This window comes from Prinia subflava, chromosome 9 (genome assembly GCF_021018805.1).
Source record: "Prinia subflava isolate CZ2003 ecotype Zambia chromosome 9, Cam_Psub_1.2, whole genome shotgun sequence".
In the NCBI taxonomy this organism is placed as follows: Eukaryota; Metazoa; Chordata; class Aves; order Passeriformes; family Cisticolidae; genus Prinia; species Prinia subflava.
Window position 1 is genome coordinate 15,364,806 of NC_086255.1, and position 12,700 is coordinate 15,377,505.

The 12,700-nt window shown below is 41.8% G+C and overlaps 1 protein-coding gene across 8 annotated transcripts in view; it reads right to left on the minus strand.

Moving 5' to 3' along the window:
- Nucleotides 1–12,583, minus strand: part of CPEB3 (cytoplasmic polyadenylation element binding protein 3) — an 80,010-nt gene extending 67,427 nt beyond the window's left edge. For 2 of the 8 annotated variants that reach the window (XM_063405584.1, XM_063405580.1), the window contains exons 1-2: nucleotides 4,807–4,946; nucleotides 3,554–4,464 (exon numbers count right to left, since the gene is read on the minus strand). In XM_063405584.1, the coding sequence (XP_063261654.1) occupies nucleotides 3,554–4,464; nucleotides 4,807–4,885 (990 nt within the window). In that variant the 5' untranslated portion in view covers nucleotides 4,886–4,946. Of the gene's footprint in view, nucleotides 1–3,553; nucleotides 4,465–4,691; nucleotides 5,023–11,989; nucleotides 12,108–12,395 lie in introns of those variants that run through there. The other 6 variants (XM_063405588.1, XM_063405583.1, XM_063405582.1 and 3 more) reach the window with 6 other exon arrangements.
- Between the last annotated feature and the right edge of the window lie 117 nt (nucleotides 12,584–12,700).

Genomic DNA, 12,700 nt, shown 5'->3' on the forward strand with positions numbered 1-12,700 from the left:
TAATTAGATACTGGTCTGCAAACATTTAATTCCTTCTCTAGCTTCCCTGCAAAGAGAATTTCTTATCCTTGCCTCCAAGGATCTATTTCAGGCACTATCAATCCTCCTAACCCCACAAGCTGTGTCCCAATATCTACACATGGCCAAGAGCCAAAAGAAATCACTATTTACCTGAGACAAGTGCAGGGAAAGAGAACCGTGGGAGCAGCTCAGGAGCAGGAGATGACAATAGTTCTGTCTAAGCCCCAGTGCTCTGCTGGAAAATGGAACTGAGCCAGTGCCAGGAGAACGCGTCCCAGGGACAACCAGTTAATGCCAGCCTCAAACGCCAGAGCTGAGGATCACCTAACGCAATGGCACAACAGATCACTTCCACAGGACAGTCTGAGACCCTTCACTGAACCACTCAGAAGCCAAGGAATATTCACAAGAACAAGATGGCCATGTTTTTGTATTTCCTATCTGGCCTAGTTCCACATCTGTTCCCATGATCTCATCTCCAACTCTTACTTGCTATATTACATTTTGTTCCAGACTGATCACTTCTTCTCTTTTCCTTTCAACTATTAGCTTTGTATCTCCATTTTTTAATATACATTGCAGTCAATTTTTCCAAGTAAGTATATGAATGTAGTCTCCTTTGAAGCATTTTTAGTGGCCTTTCCACACCAAACACAAGGCACACACCTGCAGAATTCCTACCAAGTGGTATTTTAAATCTTCTGATATATTCTGATATATCAGAATATATACTGATATGAGTTGCAGCACAACTCCTTGGGACAGACACCAATTGGTTTAGACATACAAGATGCACTAAAGTATTACTCAAATTAAGGGATGAAAATATCTAGCATATTGCTTTATATGCATGTTTTAAGAGAAATATTTTCAAATTGAACATTTTTTTTAGAACAAGATGTATCAATACCTGAGTATCAACTGTCCTCCAATATTATAGACTCCGAACACAAATCTTGGTTATAGATCTTTTCTGATCAAAATTTGTGATCACTGCAAAGATCTGAACTACCAAATAGCTCTCCCTGATATTATTTCAAACAGTGGACATATTAATAGTTTTCTTCTTTCTCAGAAAGCATCATAATCTTAACATAAAATACCAGGTTAACACAAAGAACTTGCTAATGTGCATAAGTGTGTTGCTAGAAAGTTTACTGGAAGGTATTTCTAAAGTAGCTCAAAACCTTGCAGTTATGGAGGGTGGCAGATGTAAACGGATAAACCTGCCAGAACTACTTGATAATGCTGACAAGCAGAACTTACTGTGTCAACATATTGCCCAATTTAGGGGTGGAAGGAGGAAGAAAAAAGACAACCAGAACCTTGGCAGCAAATATTAAACTCTGAGACTAATCCAAATTTAATTTTTATCAGTGTAACTGAACAGTTGCCTCCTACCAATAGTATGGTTTCAAGGTGTGTTTGGCATTTCATTAAGTATAGCAGCAATCAACATTAGCCCAGATTACAATTTTAAATAAGCAAAATTCAGCAGCTGGCATTAAAAAAAAAGGAACCTAATAGGAAAAAAAAATACGAGTGTTCTGAGTCTCTGAAATCAGACTGTTATACCAGCTGGTGCTGAGAACAGTCTAAGCACTTGCTTTCAGTTGAACATCAAAATACCAGGTTAAATTCACAGAGAAGAAAACAAGTTTTCAAATTTACATATTGGCTAATACTTTAGTTTGTATGAAACATTAATTCCAGAATCAAAAGAACTTTTCTTTAGAAGCAGTTGGCTATTTTTTTCTCCTCGTGATGAGTAAATATCTGCCAGTTTAATTTGTGACAATTTACAGTCACAATAATAAACTTCTGTATTCAGTAAAGATGTATCTCACTAAACAAACCACAGAAATAAGTCCATTTACTGTTGTTGTCACTACTAATTCAAATACACCAAAATTTGTAATGTCTTACCAGTAGACAATTAAGAATACTTGTAAATTGAAACACATTTCCCACTCCTAAAAAATGACTGGGAGCTATTAGCTTTTGTGGTGCTGTGCTCTGTGCAACATAGTATTTACACCAGGCGTGTTGTGTCGAAAGTGTAATCTTCCTCCAGCCTTCAGTGCTACAGAGACATTAACCAGCAGCTCAGCAGAAGCCACTCCACCTTCATTTAGGGTAGCCAATAAAAAAATTGCAACTCTCCCTTTAAACAGAATGAAGCAGCAAAATGAAATTTCTGGGCTGACTATAAGATGTCCTCTTTGAATAGGACTGGAAAGTGCATAGATTTTACTTCAACAGTCTCCTAAAATAATGGGGGTGCTGCTGCATTTTTTTTACTGTGTTCTAAAACTAAGTGTCAATCCAAATGCTATTACCAAACTAGCAAGTAAAAAATGTTTGAGAGATCATACTTTCTTGAGAAAACAAACACCTAAAGAGCAAGCGCATATGAATGATTTAACTGCATTTCAAAGCAGAAAATTCTGACTTGTCTGATACCAAAACAGCTAATCTAGAAAAAGTGCAAGATTCACTTCACCTAGTACATATATCACTGCAAGTGCAAGCTCTGCTTTTTTTCAACTTAAAATGGATTTCACACCATGACAGGTTTCATTCTGCATTAAAATTGCAAATCTTCCATTTGGCCCACTTTCAGCTGCAATTGATCTGCTTTGTCGTCATAGATTAAAAAAAAAAACAGTGAAGGGCACTGCAGCTTTAAATATTTCAGAGCTATGTAGCTAGTAAATAGACTCCATTGCAATATGGCTCTGAAGGTCGTGTCCTATTGTCTCTTTTCTCTGCAAATATTCCGAACAGCATAAAATGGTTTATTTTATACAATACCTCCCTGCCATTTCTAAATCATGTCAATTGTATTAGGCATTTCCTTACTGGAAAGGACAGATACGCCACTCTTTCCATACACACCCACGCTGCTTCGAGATGTATTCAAAACCTCCACTGTGAATATAACAGCAGGGTGTACGTATTAGATATACACAGCTTTTCATATGGATGCCTTATGCAAACAGACTCCCCGGTAAATCCCACCACAACAGAAGGACAATTAGTTATTGCAATGGTGATAAAATAATCAGCTGAATTTCAGGTCAAGAAGCATCTCTGGTTAAAATTAACAGCCTAGTTAGAAAACTGAAGCCAGCAATTTCAACATCTCAGCTTTTTCACATATGGGAGAATACGAAAAAAATTTCTAAGACAGCACCAAGGGAACGTAGTCTGCCGAACCTGTTTTTCGTGAAGGCTCCTATCTTTCAGATACTAAAAAAAAAGAGCAAAAAAACAACAACAAAAAACTCCCATACTCCACATTTAACAATAAGTTACAAGAAAAATAAGAATTTAAACCTTAAGCTAGAATTGGACATCTTTGTGTATGTACTCCCTAGGTTCAAGCCCACTTCTTTCATGTAAGGCGACTATTTGATGAAAATAGGAGCTATGGAGATGCCACTCAGAACAGTAACATGAAACACAGCCTCACAAAAAACACAAATTTGTGATAGCTGTCACCCTGCAGAAGGTGCATGTAGTCATTTACCTGAAAAGGCAACAGATTGTTGCCATTGTCCGTCCTGAACGCGTTGTCTTCCATCCAGGATTTGGGGGTTAAGGGTGCAGCCCGTGGGAACTTCGGAGGGGCAATGACATTGCTGGAGAAGGGTTTTTTAAGGGGTGAAATGGGATTGAGGGGGGAGGGCACACCGACTCCTACTCCCACTCCAACCCCCACTCCAACTGCCCTTCGAGGGTCCCTACCAGCCTGCAGCCCACCCCAAGGGTTGGAAGGTGTACTCCAAGCTGCATTTTGATGGTTATTCCAGCTGGAGGAGGAAGAAGAAGAGGCAGAGGAGGAAGACGGTTTGCTGGTCATGATGGGCTGATGGCTGTAAGCAGCATTTCTCTGGGCGAAAGGCGCCTGATTAGGACTCACAGGTGACCTCCGCTGCTGCTGCTGCTGCTGAGCTTGCTGCTGCTGCTGCTGATGTTGGTGGTGTTGAGTCTGAGCTAGGCCAATCTGAGGTGAGAAAGTGCCACCAAATACAGGGTTGACATGGTGTGGAAAATTCTGGAAAAGCATTGTCCCATTGACTGGAGTAATCCCTTGGAAAAAGCTATCATCCACCGTGTTTGTGGTCCCTGTAGACCAGGTGCTGCCAAACGAAGGAGACAAGGAGGTGCCGGCTGCAGGTTCTTGTTGAGGCTGGTGAAAGCTCAAGCCAGGCAAAATGGGGGACTCCATCTGCATCTTCTCCTTGCTATTTTGGGAAGGAGCTGATGTGCCGATACTAGTCACTGAACTGTTGTCTTCTGGCTTGGGTGTCTCCGACGAGATGGGTGTAGAGGGGGCTTCTGCTGAGTTTGGATCTTGCTGCTGCTGCTGCTGCCGCTGCTGCTGGGGCTGGGCTTTGCTTTTGTCCATCAGTAAATCATCCTGCATGGTTTGCGCAGCTGAAACAGTAGGGGAAAAAACCACAAAGACAGATTATTAACATTGTCATTCATACCACAAGCCAGTCCGTTTTAATCATTTGCCAGCCAAAAATCTCGTCCTATTGCTAGTACTATGCTACAGCATATTGCAAGGCAAACCCGTAATCTTCCCCCTCCCCCATTTAGGAATATGTAACCTTTGATCGTGCTAGATTGCCTTTAAAATATTTTTTAAGATGCTTCACCCTTTTTGATGCCTTGTTTCCCTTCAGTCTAAATAAGAGATGTGCTTATAGGGCAGAGATATACAGCAATTTCGCCACGTCTCTTTTCTCTTACACCGGAACTCAGAGCTCTCACCCTGCAATGAGAAACTGATTCTGGTTCCTGTTTTTCCAAGCACCCTCCTCCTCCACCTCCTCCCCCTGGTTATTTGCATACGTCAATAAATACTGCTGCGTCCTTCAGCAAGGTTAAAAAGACACCAGTCTTCGCTCTTCTCCACCCCCTTTTCTATTAGGGGACCTTTAAAGGAGCCGGGTGCCGATTTTCCTTAATTAACACGCGAGCCTGCAGTGATTGAGGTTGCTGGGAGCGGAGCGCACAGGGGCGCTGATGCGGGAGCGGCTCCTCGCTCGCTGCACGATCGCTTCCTGCCCGCTCTGCGCGCAGCCCGCGCCGGCTCCGGGCAGCGGCGGCGGCACAGCCGGGAAGGGCGGCCGGGGGCGGAGACACTGCGTGTACAAAGCCACCGATGGGTGCTAGATTTGCCTTCCGTGACCTTACGATCTCTCCGCGTAAAATGCTATTTTACATCAAAGCAGTCCTTTACTTGAAGGTATAGCTATCTGCTCGCTCTATTTATATACATACCCGCTCTATTTATACACATACGTATGAAATCATCTGTGATTTGTCCATTAGAACAACATAAGGTCAAAATCAGCAGACTGAGGAGGTATTATTAGACTATGATCTTTCTGATGATTTCAAATGAAATATAAAACCAGGAAAAATCGAAATATTTACAATACAGACATCTTGCATGCTAAAAATCATCTTTATATGCACAAGACAAAGACTAGCGATGCAAATTATTTGCTAATTCAATACATAAGTTTAAACTTTAGAAAGGAAATGTATGTGGAATGGCTTATGTATGTGGCTTATATCTGCTAGAAAAGGTGCTCCATACGAAACAGGGCAGTTCATCCAATTTTATTATTATTTGGGGACCCAATACTACGAATACAATACAAACATCAATGAACAGCAATTGTTTGAAATCACAACAAGAACCTCCATATTCTGCAGGCTTCTAGTCAATTGAGGAGATTCTAAATCTCAAAAGTATTTTAAATGAGCCTCAAATCACTTACTTTAATTGAGTAACTATGTCAAAGATGGCCATCACTGAATACCTAACTGCATTGCTATTGAGTTAATCACATACCATTTACATACCTAAGACTGCATTTTTAAGGATTGTTTTTGTAATGTAACAATGCAAAGACAGATCAATAAACTGTTTAAGAAAGGTAGCAAAGCGTGAAATTGTCGACACTGTCCTTTCTGACATCAGATGGTCCAGGTGTATCCTACTTTTTTTGTTCTTTCCTTTAAATATCTCCTGAGGCATGCACACACATTTCCGTTAAAACCAATGTCAGAAGAGGTTTCTGATATCTAGTAAGTCACTGCTTGCTCTCCCCCTGATTTAGCAGTTCAGTATGTAAAGCGAGCAGCAAGGCTTCCTGAGCAGACCATGCTGTGAGACAGCATTAAGCTCCTAAGGACGGGGTAAAACCATTGCATCTGTTCCAGGCAGCGCTGCTGCTGCTGGGAGTGCAGAAAACCTTGCAAGGCATTTTAAAGCAGTACTGCAGTAAACCACAATATACCAAGCTCTGTCTGTGTAACTTTCCATTAGCTTCATTTCTACCCACATCACTATTACTCCTAAGGCTACATAAAACTCCTGATGACTCCACATCAGAGGGAGAAAACGATTATGTATATCGCTCTCCCCTGGGTCTGAGCTATCAGTATAAAAATATATTTAGAGAGAAAAACAGCAGCTGAAATGTTAAAATTCTGTCGTCAATAAAGTTATATTTAAATGAGTTAGTCACCAGGTTATCTATAGTGGCTAGTACAGCAGTTGTTTTAAATATGTACTTTGACTTAGCTAGCTAGTTTTGAACTTTATCCTAAGGACTGATTCATATTCCCTTCCACATTGCTTCTTAAAGGCAAAAATCACTGCACAGTTCAACCGTCTTGTCAAGGTCAAGACCTTCCTTTAATGAATGAAGCCAGTCCAAATGAAAAAATACTGGTTAATAAATGACTTTGAAAGACAGGCCAGCCAATGTCTAATGTTGGACTAGTATGCAGTACTCTTGATTATTTGCTGGTGTAAGTATTTGTACAAATTTACAATCCAGTACAGGAAATCTATATCCCCATAGCAATACCAGCTCCATATGCATGCAGAAACCCACGCAGCCAACACAGAAATGTTTAAGGAACAGTTACCTTTGGATTTTCTGTATTTAAAGATCAACAAAAGGACAGTATATTTATTTTCTTCTTTCAGGTTAGGTATATGACAAATAGTCGACCAGTCTGGCAAGAGCACTTTGACAAGTGGAAGCTTTCGGCGCATGCTCTCCCAAGGAATCCTGGGCTTTGAAGTCTTACCCACCGATAGCGTTTCACAGCTGCTTCCTGAAAGGAAGCGAGCTGGAAAGGAAAAAAAAATGTGTGCACACTCCCTTTTCCCAGGGAAAACTGCTGCAATCTGAATCATCAGCGCTGAGGAAATATCTGGCAGACTGAGCTGAAAGTGACTACCTAAATATGAGCTTTTAGAGAGTTTGATTTAGAAGCCCAGATCAAATAGCCACCTATTCAGAACTGCCTGACAAAGAAATACTTCCAGTATTTCCAAACTTCCTTTACAAACTCCTAGCATAAGAAATTAATTATAAGCTCATACCAGCTATAAAATTTACAGCTATTACAAAGGAAATCGTGTCACATTGCTTAACTGAAGAATACATTAAATAATCACGTCATTATTTCTAAATATATTCTGAAATTCAAACACGAATAGGTCAAGTATGAAAATTTAAAAACAAATCAAAATCATAACATAGGTGAAAAGTTGTACTATTTGAATAGTTTCCAATTTTCAAGTTACAACTTTTTCATCACTGAGTTGTTACTACGCTGAAAATTCTACCAAAAAACCAAGCTGCTCAGAAGAAAATCAAGGTCTGGATGTTACTATTTAACATTCTATCTATTCTGTACATGGTGGTGGCACACTTCACCTCCTTCCCTTTCACTACCCACCATCTACATATCTCTATCCTCCACATCAATACACAGCCTGACAGGAGTTCCTCTCATAAGATATTAATATTGCAATAATTAATGTAGGTCAGGTAAAATTTTCAGATTTTCATTCACTGGCACTTGGTGTTCTGTTTTACACTAGTGCATGAATTATTCTGCATATTTATCTGGGTAATTCATAATACTAATTATTCAGACCAAATAGTAATGCTTGTAAGGAAATACAGAGTTGAAATCAGAAGTGCGAAAATAACAGTGTTTAATAAAAGTGCAGGCTGATTTTCCAAGGATGAAATATGCATAGCTTTGCATGTGAGAGAGAGATGACTAAAGCTGAGAAGGATAAATTAGGGCAGTTGGAAGTGAGTTGTTGTAACATTTATGTCTCTTTCTGCACTGTTTATGTTGGACTGTATGGTCTGCCTGCCCTAAATCAAGGCTGTAATTAAGAGTTTCTCAACACTTGCTCAAACCTGTTTGTGCTCCCCTGAATCATTAAAGGCAGCCAAACTGCTTTCTTACAGCAATTGAAAATACTTAACCATATGAGCTATCCCAGCTCTCACAGGGCTGGCTCTAGGCATTCTATGCCCCTCCCTTATGTTCCTGTTTACTGGTGGATTATTGCTTTTCACATGATTTGAGGATTCACATGCAGGGGACCTGTTTCTGTCAGTTCTTCCCAGTTTCCCTTGACAGATCAATCATTGGGATATGGAAAAGCACTCCAGAACCAAAGAAAACCAAGATGTAAAGACAGTTTTTGATCAACTAGCCACTAGAAGAAAACATTTTTTTGTTTGTTTCTAGCAAACAACTCCCTCATAACTGGAAGTTAAAAGATAGTAATGACAGCTGAATCAGAACATAGGAGCTTAATTCAATTTGATACATGAATTACTTGACCTGGGCCAGTTCCAAAGAAACAAATGTAAGAAAGGCCCAAATAAGCCAAGCTAATTGAATTAACATTGTATAAAGTGTATATTTATTTTAAGCAATTCATTATGAAGCAATTTAAGCTTCTTTAAGCCGCCTGTGACTAACAAACCATGCTAGTCTTTTTGACAGAAAGTGACTATTCCAACTAGCTTGAAGGTTAAAACGATGTGTTATAGTACTGAAAAAAACCCAAGTTTTATTGTACAAATATGTTTTTCAACTTAGTTTCACTTTAGACTAATTGAGGGCTATTTATCTTTTAAAAAAAGGAACCAAATAGATGAAAAATGCCTAACTGATCTTGTAATTTAATTTGACATATTTCTACCATAGCAGTTAACATTTAGATTTACCAAAATAGAATACTCCTATATTGCCAGGTTACTTAGCTTTGTTGGAAACAGTGAATAATTTCCACAGTTTTAATATTGCCAGGTGAGAAGAACCATATTAAGGTACAACTCCTTCAGTAGTAGTCCTCTTCTCCAGGCCTCACTGAAATAGTCATATATACATATAAATTTAATCTACCTCAATTTCATTCTTTCAGTAATTGCTTGTCAACTTCTTTATTAAGCTTAAATCTGTATAAATTTATTATCAAACCATTTCCTATTTTTAAGAGTTGATATTTTGCAGTAAACCCAATAATCAAGTTTAGGGCAAAATTTTAAGCCCTAAATAGCTTATATTGCCTTTGGTGATGTTCTTTAAGTTCTGTACTTGCCTTCAAATGCAGTTTTACTTGATTTACTTTAAATGGCTGCCCAGTCAGTGTCTGGGAGCTGAGCTCTGGCAGAGCTCCCCGAAGAGCAGCCACTTTCCCTCAGTGTGCTCGGGCAAACAGAGCCTGCTCCCAGGAGAGCGCTCGGCTCAAACGCAGCCGCTCTCTGCCAGGGGCAGGTAAGAGATGACAGAGTGAGGCAGAGCGCAGTGAACACCAGAGACAAGGAAGGAAGAAACAAAGAAGGATCTATTAAGGGATGATACAGGAAGCAATGTTTAAAAATGAAAAAAACTGCAAGAGGCAATCTAAGATTTACAGTGGAAATCGCCACTGTAAAGAAGGAAGCAGAAAGAAAATTAAGAGAAAGGGAGTGAGGGAGAGTGAAGGAGGAGATTGTAGGGGAGAATAAAGCAAGCATTTTAATAGAGCAGCTGCATATCCTGTCTTGTTATGGAGAATAGAGAAGGATAAAATGACAACTCCTGCTCTGTCTGAGAGTAAGGAAGTGGTTTTTTACAAGTTTAAAACCAGCAGGTTATATATGTATTTTAGGATCACACTTTGATTCTGGAAAGAGAGACAAAGAACATATACCCCAAGCTCCAACAGTTTCCACAGATTGCTTTTTTTATTTCAGAATCTTTAAGCTATTTATGGGATGTTAGGGAGTCTGCCATTACAGAATGCTTTGGGTTTTAATGGATTTTTAAAGCTCCTCTAAAGTCCAGCCTTCCTGCAATGAGTATCTTCAAGCAGATCAGGTTGCTTAACCTGACCTTAAATGTTTCCAGGGACAAGGAATCCACCCTCTCTCTGGACAGCCTGTGCCAGTGCTTTACCACCCTCACCATAAAAGATTTGTTCCTCATGGTTAATCTAAATCTACCATCTTTTAGTTTAAAAGTACTAAAGCTTGTCCAATTATGCTTTTATGTGACCTATTATGCTTTTATTTTTCATGCTTGGAAACAAGATAGAATTTAAAAAAAAGTCCAAACCTACCAAGTGTTCACTATTTGACCTGATATTCAACTTTTGTCCAGTCCAGTCTTGTCATACCTTCCTGTGCCAGTGGTAGAGCAAAGCAGCCACCTTTGTCACAGACAGTTCCTTAGCCTCAAACGGTAGCCAAGTGATCCTGGGTTCTGCTTCCATTTCTTCAGGTAAATATTCTTCACAGCTATTATTAGCCACTATGACCTTTATCATAAATGGCAGACAACCAGCATATCCTTTCAACTCCAAAGCAAATACAGAAACTGCACAAACCACATACTCCTAGAAATAAAACCAGCTTCCCTAGTTCCATTTCTAACATTTGAGAATAAATATGAAAAAACTAAGCTAGGCTAGCCTAGCTGCTCAATGTTCTGGCCAATAGACAATGAGCTTAGTCCAGACCAAGAATAGGACCCAGAAACTCTTGATATCCAATATTGCTCTTACATGCCATGGACAGCTGGAATTGGGACAGTGTGTATTAGGATCTCTTCCAGGAGGTCATGCCCATGTGGTTTACTCAGGTCACTGTACATCCAACACTCCTCAGCAGTGGTAGCAACACTGAATTTTATGGTCTCAAGAATAAGTACAAAAGAGATTTTCTGGGACAGGATGTTACTGCCTTCTTCCTATCTGTATCTATACCTCCTGTAAGGAACATTTACATCTCTGTAAATACTTCAGCATTCCTCTTTAAGATATTTGTAGCATATAGAAAATAAACAACACCCTTGCTATTATGCACACAATACTGCTTACAAGACCAGACCTTTTACACACACTTTGACAACACTTTTCTCTCCCCAAAGCCCCTCAAAACCAGGCTGATTTGTCCTTAGCTAAGGCAACACAGTCAAAGAATGCAGTATATTCCCTAAAATCACCTTCCTATTCCACCTGATGTCTCTTGTCACGTACAGGCAAAAGCTCCACCTCAGCCAAGAACAGCTGTAGGTTGATGAAACTGCACATTTGCACCCCGGGCTTGGCCCTGTAAATTACAACCTTGAACAGTGTAATTTACACAAGGTACAGGAACTAGTTTCATGAAGCAAAACTTAATATAGGAGCTATTCTTTAAAAAGATAACCTGAAAAGGAAAATTAAAAGTTGATTTTTACAAACTAATCTTTCCAAGAAACTGCCACATCACAACAGCCTCTGAAAAACAGCCTTTGCTTCGGAAACATGACATGAAGGCAGGAGACCAATACCCATGGCGGAGATAATTGGAAAGGCAACTTCTTTCCAATACTATCCACTTCTTTGCTCTACAAAGACTCTTCAGCTTCTACATTTCCAGTTTTTCAGACTGTGATGCTCTAAATTGACTTCTGAACATACAACAAATTTTAAAAGCACCTTAGACGGACTTTTTCCCATTTGGAAGCACCTCAACAAACCCAAAGGAGAGCGTTGCCATTACCACCGGCCGTGCCATCCCTCACCCCACTTGCACACAGAAGCCAGTGGTCACCGAGCCTCCATCAAGCACCAAGTGCCACTTACAAGGGCGCTTGTCCTTGTCATCGACAACACCACCACTGACACGGATTAATTTCCCTCCCGTCGTTCCAGCCATGGCCATTCTGGGCAGCCCGCTCGGAGCTGGCACCTGGCAGGGTCCCCTCCGCCCTGAGGGCAGGTGGCGGGGCCCGGCGGCCAAGCAGAGGGCCTGCACCTGTTCGGAGGGGAGGGAATGGGGGATGCTCCTGCCCAAGGGGGTCCCCGCGGGAGCGGGGAGGGGGCACAGCAGGCAGCCCAGCCTCTCCCTCCTTCCTTCCTTCCCTTCCTCCCTCCCTCCACCCGTGAGGGGTCCCGGCCGGCGGCGGGGAGCGGCAGGAGGGGCGGCAGCCGCCGGGCGCGGACCTTCCCCCCGCAGACCCCCCTCGGCCACCCCGCCGCGCTCCCGTACCTGCCCCGCGCGCGGAGCCGGGCAGCGACTGCGCGACGGCGGCGGCGAGGAGAGACATGGGCAGGGCAGGGGGAGCGCCCCGCCGGACCTTTAAACCCGCGCCGGCGGCGGGACTACAGCTCCCAGCGGCGGCAGGACTGCGGCGGGACCGCGGTGGGACTACGGCGGGACTACAGCAGGACTACAGCTCCCGGCGTTCCAGGCACGGGCTCGCGCTCCGCCCTTGGCGCAGGCGCACTGCGCGCCGGGCGGCGGTGACGGGCGGCGCGGCTGCGCTCAGCGCTCGCCGCCTCTCCCCGCGGCGG